This window comes from Trachypithecus francoisi, unplaced genomic scaffold, assembly GCF_009764315.1.
Source record: "Trachypithecus francoisi isolate TF-2019V2 unplaced genomic scaffold, Tfra_2.0 Lachesis_group20, whole genome shotgun sequence".
NCBI classification, from domain to species: Eukaryota; Metazoa; Chordata; class Mammalia; order Primates; family Cercopithecidae; genus Trachypithecus; species Trachypithecus francoisi.
In genome coordinates this window covers 38409036-38434839 of record NW_022681466.1, presented here as the reverse complement: position 1 = coordinate 38434839, position 25804 = coordinate 38409036, and the positions used below count along the sequence as shown (strand labels likewise).

At 46.9% G+C, this 25804-nt stretch overlaps 1 protein-coding gene across 3 annotated transcripts in view; it reads left to right on the top strand.

Moving 5' to 3' along the window:
* HNF1B (HNF1 homeobox B) overlaps window positions 1-23206 on the top strand; it is a 59749-nt gene extending 36543 nt beyond the window's left edge. Inside the window, exons 6-9 of one of the 3 annotated variants that reach the window (XM_033183848.1) lie at window positions 3216-3348; window positions 7066-7260; window positions 9352-9470; window positions 22241-23206. In XM_033183848.1, coding sequence (XP_033039739.1) covers window positions 3216-3348; window positions 7066-7260; window positions 9352-9470; window positions 22241-22261 — 468 coding nt within the window. In that variant the 3' untranslated portion in view covers window positions 22262-23206. The remainder of the gene's footprint in view (window positions 1-3215; window positions 3349-7065; window positions 7261-9351; window positions 9471-22240) is intronic. The other 2 variants (XM_033183849.1, XM_033183850.1) reach the window with 2 other exon arrangements.
* The last annotated feature ends 2598 nt before the right edge of the window (window positions 23207-25804 follow it).

Sequence of the window (25804 nt, the reverse complement as noted above, 5' to 3'; positions counted from 1 at the left end):
CCAAATTCAAGAGTTTGTTTTCTTGTTAATATAATAACATGTCCATCATGGATCTTGGTCCACCAAGTTAAGAGTGGAGTATGGCTAAAAAGGAATGCAGGCAAGGGAACCAGTATGTGCAAGTCTTGGCTTGGTCATTCACCAGCAGTAGGGTGGACAAATTGCTTAACCTCAGTTTCTTCATCTGTAAAATGGGGGATAATGATGCCTACGTCATAGGGTTGGTGTGAAGATTGCTTGCAGCTCTGTTGTTCTCTGGGTCAGCCCTGTTCTAGGAATGACAGTCTCTGCATGCTGATTTTCAGTAGGACATGCCTTGAAATCTTTCCCCAAGGACTGGTTTTGGAAATAAAGTCAATCCATTTGAACTCTCTGTTGTACTGCCTGCCCCTACCCAACCCCATGCCCAAATGTCATGCGTTGACAAAAAACTGGCCAGGTTTAGGGTTATAGTCTGTGCATGTCAAACCTTTAAAAAAAAAAAAAGAAAGAAGGAAAGAAAAAAGAAAAGCACATATGGATACTTTCACAGTATCAAGCAGTATGTCCTGATGGTGAAAAGCTCAGGCAGGCCGTGGTGGCAGATAGCCTGCTTTCAACCCCAATTCTACCACTTGGGCACACTTCTTAACTTCTCTAAATTTCAGTATCCTTATCTATGAAATAGGGATAATAATACCAACATTATAGACTATAGGTATGTAAAGAACCTAGCATAGTGAACAGACCATAAGTGACAGCATTAATATAATTCAGGTTCTCCAAATTATCATGTAAGGATCACCACTGATATCCTTAGCAGTGCCCTAGCTTCCATCAGTCCAGGAGCTAAATAGAAAGTAATGGTTGTAGCTGGGCACAGTGGTTCACACGTGTAATTCCACTACTTTGGGAGGTGAGGAAAGATAATTGCTTGAGCCCAGGAGTTCACGACCAGCTTGGGTAACACAGCAAGACCCTGTCTCTACAAAAAATTAAAAAATTAGCCGGGCATGGTGGTGCATGCCTGTTGTCCCAGTTACTCCAGAGGTTGAGGTGACAAGATCGCTTAATTCCAGGAGTTCGAAGCTGCAGTGAGCTGTGATCGTGCCACTGCACTCCAGCCTTGGCGACAGAGTAAGACCCTGTCTCAAAAAAAATAAAAAATAAAAAATAATAGTTGCATTTTAGAATGGGAAGTAACTTGATCAAGGTTGCCCAAACTTAGTATGTGGATAAGATTTAAGCTCCAGCAAAGCTGGATTTTAACTCTGGCTTTTTCACTTATGAGTCAAGTGACACAGAAATAGTCTCAACTCTTCTAAAGATCAGTTTCTTAATCTGCAGTATAGGGACTGATAGTAATAATGCCTGCCCTACTTGTGTCATTATCTATTAAGGACAATCAGTGAAAGCACTTTACAAATCCTAAAGCCACACACATTTAAATTATCTTTATCACCGGCTTCCACATTTCTCTTATACCATTAACCAAATGCTGAAATGGCAGAGAAATTACTGTCATTTGGTTGACTTTCTCCAAAGGAACTACATTACCCAAGAGATTCAGTCTGAAGGCAGGTTACGGACTGTTTTTTTTTTTTTTTAAATGACTCTGACATTTTGAAAAACAAGTCCAGCAAACAGGCTGGTTCTCTCTTGTTTGATGTGGTCAGAATTCCTTCTTGGTCATGTGACCCCCTAACTCATTTCTTGATGCTTGTTTTAAAAACACAAACAAACCTGTTTGGTTTTTTCTTTCTTTCTTTTTCAAATTAACCCTGGACGCTGTGGGGTTGACCAGAAGGGCAGGGTGGGAGACACCATCTTACCAGGGTGCTGGTGTGCGACCTATAGTCTGAAGAGCTCTGGGAAGTGAAAGATGGAAGAAGGAAAGTTGAGTTACTCAGACATCTGGTGTATCCTAACCCTAGAGCACCTTTCATGGTTCCTGATGCTCTCAAGCATGCCTGGGTTCAGAATAAGAGGGGCCAGTCCTTTCTTAATAATAACTTTAAAAATTATTTTGAGGCTGGGCACAGTGGCTCCCTCCTGTAATCCCAGCACTTTGGGAGGCCGAGGTGGGCACATAACCTGAGGTCAGGAGTTCAAGACCAGCCTGGCCAACATAGTGAAATCCCGTCTCTACTAAAAATACGAAAATTAGCCAGGTGTGGTGGTGGGTGCCTGTAGTTCCAGCCACTCGGGAGGCTGAGGCAGGAGAATTGCTTGAACCCGGGAGGCGGAGGTTGCAGTGAGCCGAGATCACGCCACTGCACTCCAGCCTGGGCGACAGAGCTGGACTCCAGCTCAAAAAAAGAAAAAAATTATTTTGAAACTATAAGTAATAAACTGATTTATCATGGAAAAAGTGTAGGTGTGTATAAAACTGATGGTGCCCTTATAATTACAACTAGAGTTAATGGGAGAACATTGGAAACGTTTCTGATAACATCAGAAACAAGCACGTCTGTTACAGCTGTTATTGTTTAATACTGTAAGTTCTAAGCAATGCAGTAGGACATGTAGACATATCCATACTAGCAAGGAAAAGACTCTGTTACCATCAGATGCTTGTATTACAATTACATACTTGGAAAAAAATCAATGAGGAAAAGACACTAGTAAGTTTCAATGAAGTGGTCATGTACAAAGTAAATACACAAAAATCAGTAGCTTTCTCATACTAATCTGTCATTAAAATATAATGGCGATTACAATATAGGATCCTTGACCAAAAAAGAAAGAAAAAATTTTGTAATGTGTACTGGAGATGTAGAAAAAGTAGAGAAACCTTATAATGGCTAATCTCCCTCAACCCTTAGTAATTTCTGAAGCTGGCTAGTAACTCAGACAGTCAACTACAAATGTATCATGAGGGCAGGGATCATTGTCTGTTTTACTTACTGCTCTATCCCCAGCACCTAGAATAGTGTCTGTCCCACAGTAGACACTTAATAATTGTGTTTTTCTTTTTTTGTGGAGATGGGATTTCACCATGTTGCCCAGGCTGGTCTTGAACTCCTGAGCTCAGCCAGTCCTCCTGCCTTGGCCTCCCAAAATGCTGGGATTACAGGCGTGAACCACCGCGCCCAGCCAATAATTGTTATTGAGTGAATGAAGGAATGAATTTGAGAACTAGCCATGCCAAGGAATCGCTAAGTCACATCATGTTAGAAACTGCTCTTTGTGGTCCAAGACCACCCATGTTTCTCTTGTTTTTTTCTCTCCATCAGATCTCAGTCTCGGGAGGAGGTTTGCCCCCAGTCAGCACCTTGACGAATATCCACAGCCTCTCCCACCATAACCCCCAGCAATCTCAAAACCTCATCATGACACCCCTCTCTGGAGTCATGGCAATTGCACAAAGTAAGTTCTATTCTTGGTCAGAAAACTTGGGAGCAGGGAGAAGAAGAATGGGAAGCAAATTAGTGCGGTGAAAAATAACTGTAGGTCTCCTTCAAACTCACCCATGCTTGTAGATTTGGTTTAACTTCTTTAGTTTCTCATCGGTCTCCTTAAATCCAATATTTGGATTGTTTAGCCTAAAACAAGAGAAAATTATGGAATGGATTTGTATCCCGGTCACAGTTTAGCAACCGTGCATCCTGGGCCAAATCATTGAACCTTTAGGAGATTCAATGTCCTCATCTATAAAATAGGTTGTTGAAGTGATCAAATGACAGTGAATATGAACATGCTTGTAAATCTCTAAAGCATGAATATGTATAACATGGTATCTTACACTTTGTTTTGAGTTCATTCCGTCACTAAGTAGGTGGTAGATTTTTGAGGAGGTTCTTTATGTTTGGTCATGATGAAGTAACAATGACAGATTTCCTTCTAAATGGGGAATTTTGTGTGGTATATGAAATCTTCTTGGCCAGCAGTGAAAATACACCAAAGGAGGACCCAGAAGGAAACTGCCATTGTATCTGAGAGCTTTGAAAACTTTAAGGAGAAATAGGTTGCTTTGGGACATCACACACCTGAAGACACAGAGATGGATCAGGTCCCTCCAGCTCCAGGAGGCTCATATTCAACAGCAAGCCTGTGCCCTCCCATACATAGGCCATCTCGAGGCATGAGAAGGCTGAAGGGAACTGTGGTTTTGGATGTCTCTTTGAGAGTTTTAATGTTGATGAGTATTCAGCATATTTTCAGCTTCACCATGACAGCTCAGGCCAAGTCATTGTTTCTCAAAACCATCCTTGTGACCCTTGGATGTATTACTGGATGTCTTGGGAGAGATGTAAGGGTAGCACATTGGTCATCTTTCTTTCAACCTTGTATCGCTCCATTGTCCTCTTGACCTTCCTTGTGTCTAGGGCCCATGTTGGCCATCTCTTTGTTTGTGCCTTTTTCTTCCTTCCCTCTTCTCTCCCTAAATCAGCTCTAGCTAGGGTCGGAACTTGGATTCTCACTTCTGAAGAGAATGACTTACGCATCCTTTGAAGTCAGAACAGGGCTAGGCCCATTGGAGCACACAAATTTATTGAATATGTGTGGCTCTAACTCTATCCTTAGCTGCTTGGAAATTGACACACAGTGCATTTATTTTGGCAGAAGGAAAATGGGACTGGGGAAGCATTTGGAGAACTCATAATATAAATGATCATTTTAAATGTACTGCCTTTTGACTGGGCCCTCTGGTGTATGGAATATGGTAATTATACTAACATCAGAGTTTGGAATGAGATAAGACACCTAAAACCAGCTTGTTTGCCATTTAGAAGATTTGATTAAAAGACCCATGGAGAAGATATTCCACTTATTTCTGCAACCAAAATAATAAACAAACTGTCCCACTTATTTCTTCCATTCTAAGCTTTCACTGCCATATGGTTTATATATATATATTTAGGTACTAAGTGAATTAAAATTTTCCCTGGGGCTAGTCTATATCTTTCTATTTTGCACTTTCTAATATCCTCTACTCATATTTCTCTGTCATCTCACAATGCTCCTTAATTTCCTATTCAGATGGGCTACACCAGAGTGCACACTGACCTTAGAAGGATGGCTGTGTGTACACGTATCTGTGTACACTGGGGTAGACAGAGCATGAGGAATGGTGAGAATCACCAGAAAACTGCTGAGACACAGAGGTCCTACACTACGGAGTGTCAGGACGAAGAATTGGTTGCAGGCATCCTTATTTAACTGACTGATGTGTTGAGTACCACAGGCCCTGCCTCAGAATTGCAGAAGCCCATGGAGAAGGTGGTAACAAATTATGTGGCAGGGCCAATTCCTCATTCTCTACTCATTCTCACCTCTTCATCCTATTCTCTTCCTCCTCTCTTCCGTGGACTGGATAGCAGACTTCCCAAGCAAGAACCAGTGCCCAGAAACAGAAACAGATGAAAAGGTCAAGACTTACCCACTGAGGGAGCTGGAATGACATCAGAGGCTTTCAGTCCTGGAATTGAGGCACATTAGGATCACAGACTGCATTGAAAATAAGGTTCCTGGGCCCCACCTCTGAAGGTTCTGACTCATTAGGTCTTGGGTGGGGCCCAGGAATGTGTATTTGTTAAAGAGCTCCCCCAGATGATTTCCGAAGCACACGCAGGTTTCAGAACTATGCCTTCAAATGTCATCCACTCTAGATAGGATCATTTGCTTTTCTGGGCAGCAGTTTCCCAAAAAGAGCAGCAGCAGTGCTCTGAGATTTCTCACAAACAGCAAATCCATGGGGCTTCCTGGGAGACTGAGACTGTAAGCAGGAGGCAGGAAAGTGAAACACAGTATCAGGGTATCTGGTGAGATGCTGGCTTGAGGAGATGCTGAGCCCCCTGGGGAACTGGAGACAGTGCTGTTCTGAGGGTGATCAGAGCATCGCACCCCCCAGCCCCCACCCAGGAGAGCCAGAAGCTGGATTATCCCCCTGTCCTTTCTGCTCAGGGGTCTCGCCTTTTAGGTTCCTGATAACAGTATCGGCTAAAGCTCTGAGTAGGCAATTGTTGAGGACTCTGTGTTATCTCCATTGATGACTTCCCACAAACCTGCTTATGAAACCGCCTCCATTTCAGGAAAACCTCTCTAGGTGTCCCTTCCACATCCACCTAAAACAGACCTTTTTCTGGATTCCTTCTTCATCCCATTCTTTCCCCAATTTCCCAGAAAGCAAGAACACAGGAACATAGTCGGCCCCAGGAAGTAGGTCCAGGTGTCTTCTCTCCTGATCGTCCTGTCCCCATTCCGATCCTACCTTAGCTGTCTTCCTCTGTGTCGCTCTTAGGGAGGAGATAGACCGTGGGTACCAGGGGATCCAGTCCTCCCAGTTCTGGCCCAGGTTCTAAAGAGGCCTCAGGATACAGACACAGTTCCAAGTCGCAGAGGCCCTGACATCCCCAGAGCAGAAAGATGGGAAGACCCGCTATAAGTGCCACGAGACAACCTTTAATGTACTACTTCCTCTTTCTAAAACCTGGTCCTTTTAGTTTCACAAGCCCTATGCTGCCCGATAAGATATGCCCACTTCATAGACTGGCTGAGTTCCAGTGTTTTCTCCCGTCTCTGTTACAATCAAGGGAGTTGGCACCTGACATCTCTAGGGATCTTTGTACAGTCTACTAAATAAGGGTCTCCAGACTTCACACTCCTGGGACTATGGAAGTTGTTTTTGATCAAAATTTGGGTCCCTGCACACTCCTGCCCTCTACTGGACAGACAGATCTGGGCAATAACCTGTGCTTCAGTTAACTCTGCCCTACAGGCACCAGGGCAAGCCTCTCTCACAGCCTGGCATGGATGGAGTGGGCAAGCAGAGCCAGCTTTTCCAAAGCCCTGCTAACCTCAAGAAAGCTAAGTTTGGGAGGTCACAGGATGACTTCGGGAGACTCTCAGGCTTTAGTCAGATCTGTTTAATGCCCGTCTCCAACCCACAACTCACTGTGGAATTTGAGCAAGTAAATTAATCTCTCCAAGTCTCCATTTCTTTAAACTCACCTCCCATGCAATCTCCTATGTAACAGGCTCAGCCCAGTGACTGGGACTTTGAGCAGGGGCTCAAATGATGACATCCATTCACCTCTTCTCATCCCAGGAGCTGTCTCTGATCTTTTCCTCTTGCTCCCACAGGCCTCAACACTTCCCAAGCACAGAGTGTCCCTGTCATCAACAGTGTGGCCGGCAGCCTGGCAGCCCTGCAGCCCGTCCAGTTCTCCCAGCAGCTGCACAGCCCTCACCAGCAGCCCCTCATGCAGCAGAGCCCAGGCAGCCACATGGCCCAGCAGCCCTTTATGGCAGCTGTGACTCAACTGCAGAACTCACACAGTAAGGACACGGGCATGTGGAGGGAGGGAGCACTGAGGACCCTCAGTGGCCAACCACTTTCCCTCTCTGGGTCTGAACTTTCTGAGAAGTTTATTGCTTTGGTCGCTTTTCCCTGCCTATGATCAACCGACCAAGACAGTTTGTTTTTTTTTTTTTTTTTGAGACGGAGTCTCGCTCTGTCGCCCGGGCTGGAGTGCAGTGGCCGGATCTCAGCTCACTGCAAGCTCCGCCTCCGGGTTTACCGCCATTCTCCTGCCTCAGCCTCCAAGTAGCGGGACTACAGGCGCCCGCCACCTCGCCCGGCTAGTTTTTTGTATTTTTGGTAGAGACGGGGTTTCACAGTGTTAGCCAGGATGGTCTCGATCTCCTGACCTCGTGATCCGCCCGTCTCGGCCTCCCAAAGTGCTGGGATTACAGGCTTGAGCCACCGCGCCCGGCCCAAGACAGTTTGTTAAGCATAATTCGTGTGTGTTGCTGTACCTTTTCTAGTCCTCTCCTCTACCCTTGAGATTCCCAGGGAAAGGTTTGAAGAGGACAGTGTAGGCCTACAGATGAAGGGGAGTTGGAGTCAGACAGCATGTGGAACACACACCGCCAATTTCCCATTCCAACACCTCTGGAAAGGATCGCACCCAGAAACCACCAGCATCTTTTCCCAGTGAACCTCAACTTAGCCTTTGCAATCTCAACTTCCAAGCAGCCATTATCAGATGATCAGAGTTGGCATCTAATTTGCATCCCGTTTGCCTTCCCTAAAATAGAAGAATCTTCTAGAGTCCTGTGTCCTCCTATTTATACACCACAAACACCTCTAATCAAGAACCAGGAACACAAGTGAAAAATACCAGTGGCACACCGTCCTGGGCATTAGAGTTTCTTCCTCCTTGCCACCCTTGCATCCCTGCACACAGACTTTTTCTCATATCCAATTTCTATACCTACCCCAAGCCTACCTTTCGACCACTTATTTCTCATCCAATCTCTGCCTTTTGTCCTGAGTCCCAGGCTTCCAATCCTCTGGCCAGGTCTGGCTGTAGCCCCTGACACAGGAGTTTGGGGAGGAATCATGGCTTCTCTGCTTCAGAAACCCCAAGGAAGTGTTCAGTATAAAGCACTAGTCTTAGATCAGACAGACCTGGATTTAAATCCTGGCTGTGATATTTACCAGCTATATAGCCTAATGCAAGTTACTTAGCCACTCTAAGCCCAATCTCTTCATCCACGAAATGGAAGTAGTATGCATTTAGGGTCATTATGAGCATGAAATAAACATAGGGGTAAACTGCGTTTGGTAAGCATAAAGAATTATCAAGATTATTTATAAAGGGACTCCTAGAAGGCAATGATGGTGGAAGAGATTTGTGTTTCTTCTCTAGCTGCATTGGATAAGCTGTGGGTCTGGGGGAGAACAGCCAAGTCCAGCCTTCTATCTTCAGGGCTCAGTCCCCACTCAGGCCTGTGGAGCTGGTTTCTGAGCACCATCTCACATTCCAATCACATTTTAGTGGCTTCTGAAAATCTGCCACAGCCTGTAGCACAGTCTGAGACCACATGTGCCCCACTTCCCATCCTCCCAGAGCGTGGCAATGTGCTCCCCACTTACCCCTATCCCTTCACCTGGCCAGGCTTCCTCAGTGGCCAGGCCTGGGTGGGACAGTCAGAGAGTGGTCACCAGTGACCTGTGGACTGCTGAGGCCCAGCAGGCCTGGCCACCCATGAAGAGAGAGCCCATGGTGCCCCGGACCAGGAAATAACCTGCCTCCCTGCATGAGAAGGGCAAGCTGAGGCAATGGCCAGTGACCTTCACCCCCGTTCCATACCGGAGGCCTCCCCGTTAGGCCCCATGTTCTGAGAACAGTCTGATCTCTCCCTCAGAGCCAAGCATCCGCATGCTTTCGGGAGTTGGTCATGTGACTTGGAATTTACATGAATCTTATGGATAACTCATAAAAGAAATCCCCGCTATAACCACCACCCCTTTTATCTGCCTGGGGAGATGGGAGCTGTGGTGTGGGGTGTGGGATGGGGGCTCCGTAGCTGTGTATGTGCCTGTGTATGCACCTTGATTCTGTCTTTACTCTGTCTCTCCAGTGTACGCACACAAGCAGGAACCCCCCCAGTATTCCCACACCTCCCGGTTTCCATCTGCAATGGTGGTCACAGATACCAGCAGCATCAGTACACTCACCAACATGTCTTCAAGTAAACAGGTAATGCCAGCAGGATTTGCGGGGGTTGGGGTGTGGGCAGGGTGTGACTAAGGCTATTGATATGCAGAGGGTGTGGCAAGCATGGACTTGGCCAGAAGTTAGGTCCTTCTGAGGCCCCCTGCTACTTGCAAAGGGAATCCTTAAGGTCCCAGGGCGAAGAAAAGGCCACAGGCTGAAAGGGCTTGTTGCTCCCCCAGATTCCCCAGTAAGAGCACTAAACAAGGACAGAAGTTTGATAGGTTGCTGGAGCCTGGATGACATAGAGGGCTTAGACATTGAGATTGAGTGTTCCCTAATAGAATGATTGTGGAAAAGGTATTTCCAAGGAAGGCTCAGGAGGACAGGTCCCCTGCTGAGGTTCGTGCTTTGCAAGAGGGATCCCTGAGGATCCACAAAGTCGTCAGTGGGGAAAGTAACCAGGAAGTCAGAGGTCCTGAGGCTGACTGCCTTTGACCCAGAATGCCGTAAGTCCGGAAATGACCCAGTTATGTCAACCCATGGGGACTCCCAGTAGACAGCCTGGCTTTTCTAGGGGTATGCATCCACTTGCGGTTTTATCAAGAAATTTAGAATCAACTTCCTGGTGCACTGAAAGTGGGGAATCCAGAGGCTTAGTCACTGTTTCAGTTGATGACTAAGCCTCACCTCCGAATAGAGGTGATGGAATAGTAAAAGACAGGCAGCTGATGGCGAGGCTCGTTGCTGCAGCTTGGACAGCTGGACCGCAAGAAGACACCAAGAGTTAGAAAACAGGACAAGCTGTCTGAATACAGGCGATGATTCCAGAGTAACACAATGAAACCTTTTAGTAGCTGGGGTCTGTGCAGCGTGGGAACTGTTTGGCCTCTATCGATTACTAGATAAGTAGGTGACAACCTTGAACTTCCTGTCAGAGGCTCTCAGCAGAATTTGGTCTTGTTGATGGTCTTTTTTTCATCTGAGCCCTGCAAATCACACTTCATCCACCGCCATGGGCTTCCCAGGAGGTTCCTTCATGGGATCAGGGTTCTCTATCCTTTCCTTTGCCCCAGTCTCCTCCCAGCCCTAGAGCGTAGGTGGAGCAGGTGGGTTCTACTCCTAGTTCTGCCATTTGCTTGGTGACCTTGACCTCCCTGAGCCTTCAGTTCTTCATCTTTAAAGTGAGAGTTGTAACATCTGCTTTTTCTGAGGATTCAGCAAGGTTGCACAGATTAAGTAACTGGTGTCTTGGACCCTGCAACACACACACGGCCAGGGCAGCTGGACTCCGGAGCTGGGCGTAGAGGGAGAGGTGTGTGGGACCTGCTTTGTCACTCTTCTCTCACCCAATACATGAAAGGACAACTCCTCGCTACCCTGCCCTTCGACTCCCGTGCGAGTTCCCACTCTTTGTAGTGAGCAGGGAAAACATTTATCTGTGCTCACAAATCTCAATCGGGGGGCAGCCAGGCGCAGCGGCCCTCCTTGGGAATACCTTCCCCTTTGAAAGGTTTATCAATCCATCTGCCGCTTGGTCAGCCCCAGACAGGACCATGATTAATTATTCCTGTCTTTCCCAAGTTGACTTTGATGGTTGCTTGTTGAAACAAGTCCTCTGAATTCAGGAAATGGTCTCCTAATCAAAATACTTTAAGATGCTCCCTGAGACGCTGCACCAGCCCCCTACTGGCTTCTCCTCTCCATTGGACAGAGTGGCCAGCCGACCTTGAAGTTGCATGAGTGGCCTCCCAGAACTGCTGTGACATTGTCTCCATGTCCCCAGATATTTCAGGAGTCTGGCAATAGACTCATTTCTGTGATGATGAGGATGATTATTACACTTAGGATGAAAACTACTCATGTGGCACGTTACAGTTTATACTTCTCATGAACATTGTCTCATTGTGTTCTTTTTACTGCAACCTCCTAAGTACAAAGAAATAAACTAAAGCCCAGAGATGAAGAGTGATCTGCCCAAGGTCACACAGATGATAAATTCTAGAGCTGGACCTTCAGGCTTTAGTCTTTGACTCCAAATACTTGTCTTCCACTACCCATCTTTAAAATTCTATGGTAACTGCTGCCACTCTTGTCTTTGTGGTCAGGAACAAGAGTAAAAAATATGTTCACGGCCGGGCGTGATGTCTCAAGCCTGTAATGCCAGCACTTTGGGAGGCCGAGACAGGCAGATCACGAGGTCAGGAGATCGAGACTATCCTGGCTAACACAGTGAAACCCCGTCTCCACTAAAAAATACAAAAACCTAGCCAGGTGAGGTGACGGGCATCTGTAGTCCCAGCTACTCAGGAGGCTGAGGCAGGAGAATAGCGTAAACCCGGGAGGCAGAGCTTGCAGTGAGCTGAGATCCGGCCACTGCACTCTAGCCTGGGAGACAGAGCGAGACTCCGTCTCAAAAAAACAAAAATAAAATAAAAATAAGTTCAGTTACTATATTCCACTCAGGAAACATTCTTCCAACAAGTTGAAAGAGCAGGAGGAATGGGAAGGGCACAGTGAGGTAAAATGAGGGTAAAGGTGCTGCCTCCTGACAGCAGAAGGTACCCAAGGTGAAGACAGTTTGTACAAACTCTGTTCCTAAGGCAAAGGGTCAGAAGTGAGTTCTGGAAGAGACCTGATGGCAATTCTGCTTTTTTGTTTTTGTTTTAAGGTCTTATATTCCAACAGGAATTGCAAATTCACGGCTGGCATGTTCCAATTTATTGCTTATAGCGATGTCTGTTTGCATCGCTATAAAGAAATATCTGAGGCTGGGTAAAAGAGGTTAAAAGGCTTATGGTTCTGCAGGCTGTACAGGAAGCATGATGCCAGCATCTGCCTCTGCTGAAGGCCTCAGAAGGTTTACAATCATGGCGGAAGGTGCAGGCAGGGCAGGTGCATCACATGGCGAGAGTGGGAGGAGGAGAGAGAAGGGGGAGGCCCTGGGCTTATTTATTTATTTATTTATTTATTCATTCATTTATTTATTTATATTTTTATGTTTTGAGACAGGGTCCTATTCTGTCACCCAGGCTGGAGTGCAGTGGCACTATCACAGCTCACTGCAGCTTTAACCTCCTGGGCTCAATCAATCCTCCCGTCTCAGCCTCCAGAGTAACTGAGACTACAGGCGCACACCACCATGCCGGGCTAATTTTTGCATTTTTTTTTGTTTTGTTTTGCCATGTTGCCCAGGCTGTTCTTAAACTCCTGCGCTCAAGTGAACCACCTGCCTTGGCCTCCCAAAGTGCTGGGATTACAGGTGTGAGCCACCATGCCTAGCCCTAGACTCTTTTAAACAGCCAGATCTCACGTGCACTAACTCAAGCATGAGTTCACTCACTCATCACCAAGGGGATGATGCTAAGCCGTTTATGAGCGATCTGCTCCCATGATCCAGTACCTCCCACTAAGCCCCACCTGCAATATGGGGAATCACATTTCAACATGAGATTTGGAGGGGACACACATCCAAACCATATCATTCCACCCGTGGCCTCCCAAATCTCATGTCCTTCTTACATTGCAAAATACAATCATCCCTTCCCACTAGTCCCTGAAAGTCTTAACTCATTCCAGTATTGACTCAAAAGTCCAAAGTTTCATCTGAGACTCAAGAGCAAGTCCTTCCACCTATGAGCTTGTAAAATAAAAAACTATTTACTTACTTCCAAAATACAATGGTGGTACAGGCATTGTGTAGATGTTCCCATCCCAAAAGAAATACGTCAGCCAAAAGAAAGGGGTAACACCCCACGTAAGTCTGAAACCCAACAGGGCAGGCATTAAATCTTAAAGCTCCAAAATAATCCTTGATTCCATGTCCCATATCCTGGGCACACTGGTGTGCTAGATGGGCTCCCAAGGCCTTGGGCAGATTTGCCCTGTGGCTTTTACATTCTGAGGTTGCAAGCTGCTAGTGGCTTTACCATTCTGAGGTCTAGAGGGTAGCAGGCGCATTCCCACAGCTCCATTAGGCAGTATCCTGCTGGGGACTCTGTGGGGGTGGGGGGACTCCAATCCCACATTTCCCCTCAGCACTGCCTTAGTGGAGGTTCTCTATGGGGGTTCTGGGTTCTGCCCCTGCAGCAGGCTTCTGCCTGGGCACCCAGGCTTTCTGATACATCCTCTGAAATCTAGGAGGAAGCTGCCAAGCCTCCTTCACTCTTGCATTCTGTGCATCTGCAGGCTTAACACCACATGGAACCCACCAAGGCTTACAGACTGAGCCCTCTAAAGTGGTGGTCTGGGCTGTATTTGGGGCCCTTCGAGCCAGAGCTAAAGCTAGAGCAGCAGGTACGCAGGGATGAGTGTCCGAAGGCTGTGCAGAACAGCAGGGCCTTTGGTCTAGCCCCCAAAACCATATTTTCTTCCTAAGCCTCTGGGCCTCTAATGGGAGGGGCTGCCTACAAGATTTCTGAAATACTTCAATGCCTTTTTTCCATTGTCTTGGCTATTAGCACATGGCCCTCTTTAGTCAAGCTAACCTCTCTAGCAAGTTGTTGCTCCACAAGCCACTTGAATTCCTTCTCTACCATAGGGTTAGGCTGCAAATTTTACAAACTTTTATGCTCTGCTTCCCTTTTTAAATGTAAATTCCAACATTCCAAATGTAGGTTATTCCTTTGCTTCCATAGCTGACTGTGGGTTATTAGAAGCAGCCAGGCCACATCTTGAATGTTTTACTGCTTAGAAATGTCTTCCCTTAGATACCCTAGCTTATCATTCTGAAGTTCAAACTTCCACAGATCCCTAGAATATGGACACAATGCAGCCAAGTTCTCCGCCTGGGTGTAAGGAGGGTGACCTTTGCTCTAGTTCCCAATCAGTTCCTCATTTCCATCTGAGACCTCATCAGCCTGGCCTTTGCTTTCTATATTTCTATCAGGATTTTGGTCACAATCACTTAACAGGTCTCTAAGAAATTCCAAACTTTCCTTCATCTTCCTGTCTTCTTCTGGCCCTCCAAACTCCCAATCTCTGCCTGTTGCCCATTGCCAAAGCTGCTTCCACATCTTCAAGTATTTTTTGTTGTTGTTGTTGTTGGGCAGGGGCGGGACGGAGTTTTGCTCTTGTTGTCCAGCCTGGAGTGCAATGGTGTGATCTCGGCTCACTGCAACCTACACCTCCCGGGTTCAAGCAATTCTGCCTCAGCCTCCCAAGTAGCTAGGATTACAGGTGCGGGCCACCACGCCTGGCTAATTTTTTGTATTTTTAGTAGAAACAGGGTTTCACCATGTTGGCCAGGCTGGTCTCAAACTCCTGACCTCAGGTGATCCACCCGCCTCGGCTTCCCAAAGTGCTGGGATTACAGGCGTGAGCCACTGTGCCTGGCCATCTTCAAGTATCTTTATAGCAATGCCCCACTCCCAGTACCAGTTTTTTATGTTAGTCCATTTGCATCACTATAAAGGAATACCTGAGGCTGGGTCACTTACAAAGAAAATACATTTAATTGGCTCATGCCTCTGCAGGTTGTACAGGAAGTGCGGTGCCAGCATCTGCTTCTGGTGAGGGCCTTAGGAAGCTTACAGTCAGGGCAGAAGGTAAAAGGGGAATAGGCATGTCACATGGTGAGATAAAGAGCAAGAGAGAGAAAGGGGCGATCCCAGACTCTTAACCAGATCTTGTGTGAATTAACTTGAGTGAGAGCTCACTTATCACCAAGGGGATGGTGCTGAGCCATTCATAAGGGATCTGCCACCTTGATCCAGTATCTCCCACTAGGCCTTACCTCCAACACTGGGGATCATATTTCAACATGAAATTTGGAAGGGACACCCATCTAAACCGTATCACTAAGTATCAAGGACATACAAGTGAGGGGAGAGAAGGATTTCTTGGTCAAATATGTTGGGGGATCTGCTGGATTCCATAAAGTTAAATGCCACTGGGCAGGGCTTCTTGGAGCATTTCACTTGCTGATGTGTGCACTGACCCAGGCAGTTAGCATGCACCTTGCTCGGGTCAAAGGGACACATCCCGAGCAGTGCTATTTTAGAGGCATTGTACAGTGGTAGGAAACGCCAGCAGACCTGAGCTACTTTCAGCTCCATCACCCCCGGTATGTGACCTTGGGCAGTTAATTGCTTGTTGGGAGACTCAGTTTCTTCATCTGTAAATGGGGAAAATCCCACCCCCATCTCACAAAATATTCAACGTGCCTAACAGAATGCCTAGTACATAGTCAAGTACTCAGAGTGATAGCACCCTCCCTGTTTTCTCTCCCGTCTGTGATCCTTTAGGAGATAGTTGTCTCCCATTCCAGTGACTTTTTTTTTTTTTTTTTTTTGAGACGGAGTCTCACTCTGTCACCCAGGCTGGAGTGCAATGGCGTGGTCTCAGCTCACTGCAACCTCCTCCTACTGCGTTCAAGCGATTCTCCCGCCTCAGCCTCCCAAGTAGCTGGGACTACAGGCACATGCCACCACCTCTAGCTAATTTTTTGTATTTTTAGTAGAGACAAGATTTCACTATGTTGGCCAGGCTGGTCTCGAACTCCTGACCTCTTGATCTGCCCGCCTCCGCCTCCCAAAGTGCTGGAATTACAGGTGTGAGCCACTGAGCCCGGCCTAGTGACTCTTTCAATATCCAACTCAGTGCTTGGTCTACATGCAGTCAAAGGAGGCTGGGATAAGAAAATGACTCAGGATTACTACCATCTCTCAAGCACATCCTACCTCTTGGGCCTGGGCTCCAGATCCCTGTTTCCCATTCTCCTGCTGATACACAGACTCCCCATTCACCCACTTCCCAGGAAAAAAGCAAATAGTTCAGGGCCTCTCAAAGCACTCATACCCTTTGGGCTTAGCCGAATGCCTGGGCTATATTAGATGTTCAGTAAATAACAACGAATGAATGAATGCGGAACTCGTATTTTTTGATGCCTCCATATTCCAAGAAGCACCCCAGATGCTTTTCTAGCTTACATTTCCTGGAGAGCCCTCTTACCCATTCTGCAAGGTCGTTATTTTTATACCTGATTTACAAAGCAGAAAACTGAGGTTCAAAGACAGGTGTGGATCTGGTCAAGTTCAAACAGATCATAAATTCCACAGCTGGACTTCCAGACTGGTTTTCTCACTCCAGACCCATTAAACAATGTTCATCTTCCAATATCCACTTTTAAGCACCCGTAATAGCAACCTAAGGCTATGCAGGTATAAAGCTAAAGCCAGGATTTGTACTTGTATCTGTCTGATCCCAGTACTTCCTGTTGTCAAGGCAGACATGCCCCAAGGGCCTTGGGGATTACAGGTCAGGAACTCCAGGCTGGGACTTCTCGCTGCCAAGAATCCTTCTCCATCTACTGCCATCTGTCCCCTCCAGAGCACATACCTCTCCCTCCTCCTCAACTCTTGGGTGCTGGCAAGTTATCTCTGAGTGGGTTTGTGCCTGAGTTCAACAATGCCCCGCTAGTCTGGAAACAAGACCACAGCAAGCACTGACCTCAGTTAGAACAAGTGTAGGCAGGTTGTGAGCCAACTGCTGTTTCCACAACGTTCTCTCCCCGCTGCTTGACTTCCTAGTTTATGGGAAGGTCAAGAGAGGGCCCCCAGAGCAGTAACTAGTCAGGGCGCTGACACGGGGAGAGGGGAGGGAGGTGGCCTCAACATCTATCCCCTTCAGCTGTTCCCGCTCTCCCAGCTTCTTCACTGGGTAGGGAAGCAGAGTGTTCTGATGGTTGGAAGCATCGACCTGGGAGTTAGGCAGATCTGGGCTCAAGATTCTACCACTGTCTACCTGTGTGACCTCAGGGAAATGTCTAAGCCTCTCTGAGCCTCTGTTTGCGCACCTGTAAAATGAAGATAGTGATACCTCTTTCATGGGATCACGGAAAGGACTAACTGATTAAGACTTGTAAAATACTTACTCAGCGCATGTCCCAAAGGAAACACCCAGCCCATGGAAGCTGGGTCACTCTTGACTTCCCCTGCTGGCATCCCTGAGCGGCTCTGAGTTTGGGAAAAGGACTTTAAGTGGCAAAGGCATTTATTTCCCCCTGTCGAGGGGGTTGAAAGAGGTGCTTTTACATAGGGGTGCAGAGCACAAGCCTTGCTGTTGTGAGACCCTGGCCAACTTACTTATCACTTCTCCAGGCCACACTTCCCTCATCTGTCAAACCGGAATTATAATCATGACTTTTTTTGTATACTTTAAGTTCTAGGGTACATGTGCACAATGTGCAGGTTTGTTACATATGTATACATGTGCCATGTTGGTGTGCTGCACCCATTAACTCTTCATTTACATTTGGTATATGTCCTAATGCAATCCCTCCCCACCCCCTCCCCCCACCCCACAACAGGCCCCAGTGTGTGATGTTCCCCTTCCTGTGTCCAAGTGATCTCATTGTTCAATTCCCACCTATGAGTGAGAACATGCGGTGTTTTGTTTTCTGTTCTTGTGATAGTTTGTTGAGAATGATGGTTTCCAGCTGCATCCATGTCCCTACAAAGGACATGAACTCATCTTTTTTTATGGCTGCCTGGTACTCCATGGTGTATATGTGCCACATTTTCTTAATCCAGTCTGTTGTTGATGGACATTTGGGTTGGTTCCAAGTCTTTGTGTGAATAGTGCCACAATAAACATACGTGTGCATGTGTCTTTATAGCAGCATGATTTATAATCCTTTGGGTATATACCCAGTAATGAGATGGCTGGGTCAAATGGTATTTCTAGTTCTAGATGCTTGAGGAATCGCCACACTGTCTTCCACAATGGTTGAACTAGTTTACACTCCCACCAACAGTGTAAAAGTGTTCCTATTTCTCCACATCCTCTCCAGCACCTGTTGTTTCCTGACTTTTTAATGATCACCATTCTAACTGGTGTGAGATGGTATCTCATTGTGGTTTTGATTTGCATTTCTCTGATGGCCAGTCATGATGAGCATTTTTTCATGACTTTTAATTAATGGAGCTATGATGAATCTCACATAAGTTCATGGTCATAGAAGTGACTTATGTGTCCTCACTGTCTCCATTTCCTCACCCTCAATTCTCTCTTGAGATCAGTGCAGACTGGCTTTTGTCCTCACACCTCACTGTGTCCAGCTCACGAACACCTCCCTGCTGCTGAATCCAATGGTTACTTTTCATCCTCTGTCTTTGACACAACTGATGCTCCCTCCTTTTTTTCATGTGAGTTTAGGATGCTACCATTCCTGATTCTTCTATGGCACTGGCCACTTCTCATCTCCTCAGCTGACAACTCATCTTCCCCACATTTATGTGTTGGAGGGCCCCAGGCCTCATTCTTTGGCCTCTTCTCATCTATGCTCACACCTGGGTGATCTCCTCCAGTCCCATGGCTTTAGGTCAAGTGTACACGCCGATGGCTCCTATAATTCTATCTGCAGTCCAGTCTTCCCTGAGCGCTTACTCACAAATCCAGTGCTTCTTTGGCAGGGACAGATGCATGTCTAAAATATCTAATAAGCCTCTTGAATTCAACGTGCCTAAAATAGGAACTCTTCATTTTGCCCTAATTTCATCCTATCAAAATTGCTTCCTCCATGGGCTTCTCCATTTCCAAAACTGGCACCAGTTATTCAAGTGAGCGAGCTGAGAGTATCCGATTCTTCTCTCCACATCACATCGGTCCATCAATAAGTTCTACTAGGGGGCCCACAGGATGCATCCTAAATCTGGCCTCTTGTCACACTCCCATCAGGACTGTCCTAGTCCCAGCCCAGGCCCCCTTGTCTTTCCCTGATCTCCTTAGGTGGCCCCTGCCTGTCTCCCACTTCCACCCTTGCCCCACTAGGGTCTGTTCACCAGAGTGATCTCTTACAAAGAGACATCAAGTATGTCAATCCCCTGTCAAAACTCTCCAATAGCTTTCCATGACAACCTAACTAAAACAGAGACATACAGGATCCTATGTGATTATGCCACTGCCAGTGTCACTGTTCTTACCTCCTTCCTCCCTCCATCGCCCGCTCAGCTTCAGCTGTGCCAGGGCTGAAGAGATCCCACTCCAGGACTCCTGCATTTGTGGTGTCTGCCCGGAGCTCTTTTTTTCTGTGCATTTTTACATGCTTGCCCATTCACTTCATTCAGCTCAAATATTACCACTTCAAAGAGGCTCACCTGATTCTCCTATCTAAGGTAATCTCTTTTTCCTCAAGCTGCCCTAACCTGTATGCTTATTTTTCTATGGAGTGCTCATCTCCACCTAAAGTTGTATTATGTGTGTGTGTGTGTATGTGTGCATTTGTTTACTTATTATTCAAAGCCTTCACTAGGAGGTAAAGTCTGTGAAGACGTGGGCAGGGTCTTGTTTACAGTTGCATCTCCAGTGTCTAAAAAAGTGCTAAGTACACAGTAGGCACTCAAACATGTGTTAAGTGAATTCATGATAATCACCTACTTCAGAGGGTCAATGTAAGAATTTGAGGCAGTGATGGTTCTGAAATCCTTAGTATGGTGCCTGGCACACAGTAGGACATCGAAAAATGTTAGCTCTTACCATTATATAACAAATCCTCTTAGAGTGGGGATGCCCTTCACATTGCCACAGCTACCGCACCTTTCAGATGGAGGGCCCCGCGGTCTCTCAGAGATCTTCTGGGCCAGGCCCCCGTGGGGCTGCATGTGCTGGGCCTCCAGTTCTAAAAGACCACAGTGCACCCCTTATCAGATGTTTGTGTTTAGACTCTGAAGGGGGCAAATAACTCTAGTTCCTTTGACAACATTTTGGGCTCTGCCACCATTTTATTATGTGAGCAAACATTTGATAGCTGGGAAGCCCATCCCTAATGACAGGTCATAGAATCTCACTGGCGTCTCCTTATCTGCTCTTCTTGTTTGCTCTTCTATTGAAACCTGCAAGGTCACAAGCCGTTTTCTCTCTCCTCCACCTGAAATCTGAAAATTGGAAAAAGGCTGATAGTGAGAAGTAAAGAGACTTGAGAGTGGGGGTGGGCCAGGGGAGGAAGAGGAGGCAAAGGGTATCAGAGGACCCTGACCAACGTCTCAAGAATGTAGAAGGATCAGAAGCCTGTCTCCTCACATGCACACACTGCTCAGCTCCACTCTGTTTTTTGTTTTTTTGTTTTTTTTTTTGTGAGACCGAGTCTCGCTCTGTTGCCCAGGCTGGAGTGCAGGAGCGTAATATCGGCTCACCACAACCTCCACCTCCCAGGTTCAAGCAATTCTCCTGCCTCAGCCTCCCAAGTAGCTGGGACTACAGGTGCGCACCACCATGCCCGGCTAATTTTTGTATTTTTAGTAGGGACGGGGTTTCACTATGTTAGCCAGTCTGGTCTCGATCTCCTGACTTCATGATTCATCTGCCTTGGCCTCTCACGGTGCTGGGATTATAGGTGTGAGCCAACGCGCCCAGCCTTCAGCCCCACTCTTAAGAGCACTGAGGAGCAGCACGGGCTTGGGCTGAAGAACCCCATGTTAATAATAACAGTTGTGCCAAGGACCACTCTCAGGACTCCGCAGGTGTTGACTCGTCGAATTACACAACAACTCCCATTTTATAGGGGAAGAAACTGAGGCACACAGAGAGTAACTTGTCCAAGAGCACGAAACTTAGTAGAAGGCTCCTCACCTCCAAGCATGATTGAAAGAGCACACTCTGAGTGGCCACCTAGACAGCTAGTTTGAGGCTGTGGCTCCACACTCTCCTAGTTCTTAAACCTTGGATAATTCACTGACTCTTTTAGCCTTGTTTTCCTAATCTGTCAAATAGACATAATGGTATCCTCATATAGGGTTATGGTTGCAGCACTGATCAATGTGGTAACAGTGGCCTTTAGTAGTATTTGTAGGCGTAAGTGTGTGTGTGTGTGTGTGTGTGTGTGTGTGTGTTTGGGGGAGATCTTGAGAGAATAAGCCACTAAGTCAAAGGCAGAACCTTAGATGCCAACAAAAGCAAAAGGGAAGGAGGAGACACAGGGAGACAAAAAGACTCCCCAGGAGTGAAAAGGAGAGCAGGGACGCTCCATGACGGTTCAAATGAATAAGGCCCGGGCACTGGAGGGCGAGGCTGCCCTGAGTTGGGTGAGGTGGCTTCTCTTGAGGGCTTCTCCAGCCATTCTGGGGCCTCCTGCCCTGGTCCACCCACAAGGATGGCATCAGAGGCCTTCAGCCTTTGGATCCTTTCCCTGGTCCTCTGGGTTTCTTATGCCAAAGTAAGAAACCTGTAGAAAGCACTTTGCAGTTTGCAAAGCTCCTTCCTGATGAGTAGTTTGAGTGGTCATTTTCTCATGTGCTTTCTGGCCTTGCGGCCCTAGGTGAGCAGCACTGGCACACCCTGGGAACTTGTTAGAAATACAGACTCTTAGGCCCACCGCAGGCCTACAAGTCAGAATTAAACCAGAATCCACATTTTCACAGGCTCTCTGGTACTTGCGGGTCCATTAAAGTTTGAGAAGCATTAGCATAGGAGCCCTCAGCTCTTAGAGGTCTTAGGAAGAGACCCTTGCTTCCATGAGAGGCAAGAGCTCACCATCCAGCTGCCTTTTCAAGCACACTGAGCACTCTATAAATGCCACCGTCACAGAAAGAGGGGCCCAACTTCAGGATTAAGGTCAGCAAGTTAGGACTATTTCAAGGCCCTCAACAATTCACTTCTTTCTTCTGAAGTGGCCAGGAAAGCCGGCTCCCAGGTTTTCCTGCAGGAAGTGTGCCCCAGCATGAAAACTGCAGAACTGAGCAGACACGAGGCCCCCAGCCCTCCACCTGCTGCCCTTTGCTGGTTGAGTTGGGCATCAGCTCCCTTAGAGAAGCCAAACTAATGGCCCATGTCCCTGCCAAATGACACAGCTGAGTACTCTCCCTCCTCTCTCTCTGCAGTGTCCTCTGCAAGCCTGGTGATGCCTACACATCACTTACTTTGTGCGCAGCAACAAGGACCGTGTTTTCCACACCATCAGACTCTGGGCAGCTGTCGTGGAAAAGCCCAGTGACCTGACAAGCACCTGCGAGAGGTCCCTGCTTACCCGACGGACGTCCTGCTGGCACCTCAGACAATCCACTCTCAGGAGGCACATCCTGAAGCCCAGCTTCCCTTCTGTGCAGTATTGCCACGATGCCTCTCCCACGATGTCAAGGACTCCTGTCTGTCCTGGAGGTGGGAGACAAGGAACCGCCGAAGAGGAAGCAAGAAAGCCGCACTGTCTACGTTGTGATCCTTCACTGAACAAACTGATACGAAAACTTGAATCTGTTACTGAAACGAGGAGAGGAGGACACGTGCTATTGAACTGAGCCAAACACACTGTAAATATCTGCAGACTCCCTCCCCTGCCCCCATCCCAAATGATCTTGAGATTTCTTTTAAAGAAGTAAATTTGTCTAATGGCTGTAAACTATAAACTACTGTAATTAAGTGCAATTTCCCCTTTGTGTCCTCTCCCCTCTGCCTTGTATATAATACTAAAGTGTCTAATAGTTTTCTTTGTAAAGGTCAGAGTCAAAATTTCAAAAGTGATCTGTCCCCTCTCTCTTCCTTCATGGAGAAACACCCTAAGTGGGAAGTGAAGCCCCTTGTCCCCTCCCTCGGGTCTGGACACTCATGGGGATGGCATACCTTGGACTAACTACCAGCTAACTCCAGTCTCCTGACATTAAGACACACCTCTGGATCCCTGGAGGGACTGAACGTAGTGTGTCAGAGTAACATGCCAGCTTACTGTGGGCCAGGAGTTCAGCCGTGCACTCCCTAAGAAACCCCAGGGCAGGGAAACTGGCTGTTTGATAGCAGAAGAAAAAGTTGCAGTCTCAGAAAGCCTTCCATTAAAACAATTTATTTTATCACTACCCAGAGCCTCATATTTCTGTCTCTGATACTTTCCCTGCCATGGTTCCACCAAGGACCCCTGGCCTCTGATCTCCTTGGAATTTTCTGTGTACTCCACTGGGATCATGTAGTGTGTCATCTAGGGGTGTAGAGAAGCGGGTGGCCTTCTCTTGCCATCATGTTCCCGGTGTCTTTGTGTAGGCTTTACTGCTAATTGAGGCAAAGGAGAGTTGATTTCCCCAGTAAGACTCCACAAGTCACTCAGAGGGAATGTGGCTGGAGCAGGAGCTAGCACCCTTTTCTTCCCTGCAGCTCACAGGGTAAAGTCATAGAGTCAACTCCTGGTGGGTGACCTGTGTGGTAGAAACAGACAGAAAGTAGGATGAATGAAAACCCTGCCGGGAAATTGTTTAGCCTCATTTAAAGCATTAATTCCAGCCTTTCTTCCTGCCCTCCTTTTCCTTCCCTTAGAGCTCTCAGTCACTAAGTGAATGGGCTCTTGTGGACATCACCTCTTGCCCAAGATTCTCTCTCTGGCGGGGATGCTAAGGAATACAAACAGTCCAAACAGTAAAAAGCCAAAGGCCCAGAGACTCCACCAGCGGGGACTTTACCACAAATAATTCGGTGCTGACTCCAGGAGAAAGGAAGATGGACCTGTCTTCTTTGCTGTTTTCTTTTTTGCCAAACAGCATGGGCCTACCGGCCTGTGGTTCTTCGCTTTTAGGCAGAGCATGTCCCAGTGGAAGTGGAAGCAAAGATTGTGCTAACCAGGCCATGAGTGATGGATTTTTTTCAAAATCCCATTGTAGTGGGAGATTCAATTTTCAGTGAGCTGGGCAAATTTACTGAGTACCTACTCTGTGGCCAGAGCAGGAATGGATGGATATGAAAATACTGACTTTAATTGATTCCTAGCTCCCCCTAACAGTATAATTTGGATTGAAACAGTCAAGAGAAAAAATTCATGACTGGGTTGAGGAGGGCTGAGGACAAGGCCAAGCACTACGTATGGAGAGAGGCCAAGATCCCCTTTCATTAGTTGAGCTGTCCTGTTGGATGGCTCCTGTGAGCTCTGGGAAGAGGAAAGGAACACAGGCCTCAAGCTCCAGCCCCAATTGAAGCCCTGTATCTGGACTCGTGTTGTTTCTGGAAAAGCAAGCATCTGCTTTTGGTAGATTTTAGATCTTGCATTTAGACCCTGAAAACCCAGAAGGTCGTATTTATCTAACAGGTCCTCTGGACAGAGGTGTAGATGGAAGAGAGGGCGGATGGCTGGGTTGGGGACAGTCTCTAGAGAGTTTTCCTAACCAAATCCTGTTTGAACCAAGATATATAGACAGCTGACCCTGGCAACTGAGAGCCTCAAGGATGGTTAACTTCACCTTTCTAAATCAAACAGGGACCTCCCTCCACTGGCTATACAAGGGCCAAGGGAAATCACACACTCTAAGGATTCATTGGCAAGCTTCAACCTCCACAGCTTCCTCCCACCACCTGATGGACCAACCATCTCCAGGGTCTTTTCATACCCTGACCCCAGGTTCACAGACAGACGGTTCCATTTTTATCAGATCCAGCTGTCACTTTCTAGGGTGAGCCTGGGGAAGGCAAATTTCATTTTAACATCCATGGATAGGAAATAAAATCAGTACTGAAAACCTGCCTTAAACTGTATTAAACTTCTCCATGCTAACCCGTTACGGGGTATTCCGCCTAGGCAGAGATACTGCAGTGTAAGCTGCTGAATTCAGGTAGATAAGAAAGAAGACAATGCAGACAGTCAGGGAATCTGAGCTCTTAGCCCACAGCTGGGGGCAAGTCTTTGAATTATCTTTGGAGCCAGAATTCCTTGATTAGAATCTCCAACTCCACCATTTAACCTCCCTGGTCCTTAGTGTCCTGCTATGTGAAGCTGGAATGATAATGGTAGTATCTACTTTATAAGGTTGTTTGAGAAGTAAGAGGGTTAATATATGTTAAACACATAGAACTGTATATACAATGGGTATTGTGTGTTAGTATCATCTCATCCCAGAGTGCCTTCTCCTGTAGTCTTGTGTAGTCTTCTGGGTTTGGTTGACATTTTCAGATAACTTCATCACCAACTTGACGTTTGGTGAAAAAAAAAAAAAACTGCCCATAATTGGTAACATGTTTTTGTTCATTTGTATGGTATGTGGCAAATCTCAGTGGTAAACCAGGGAAGGAGGGGCCTGAGGAGAAGAGAAAGGCTTCACTGGGGAGAGTCTTTGTCCTCCTTAGGAAAAGAAGAAGATAGAACGTGATGATCTTACATGAGTGGGAGGGCCACAGAGAGCACTGGGAAGATGGAACTAAAAGTGGCTTCGTGTTCTAAAAAGTGGGTTGGGGATCATGGAGGAGTCCAGTGAGCAAGGAAGAGTGAGCATCAGGAAGAGGTGGGAGCTAACTTCTGTCCCAGGAAAATCAGGGTCAGTGTGTCCCCTTTGACTTAGGAATTAATTCAAACACGCCATCCAAAGCTGCTCTAGAAAATGAGATATGACATATCCATGTCTTCACACTTCAAACACATCCGAACAGCATCACACAGGCTGAATATTTATGAGAAATTGCAATCAGCTGAACCAAGTGCC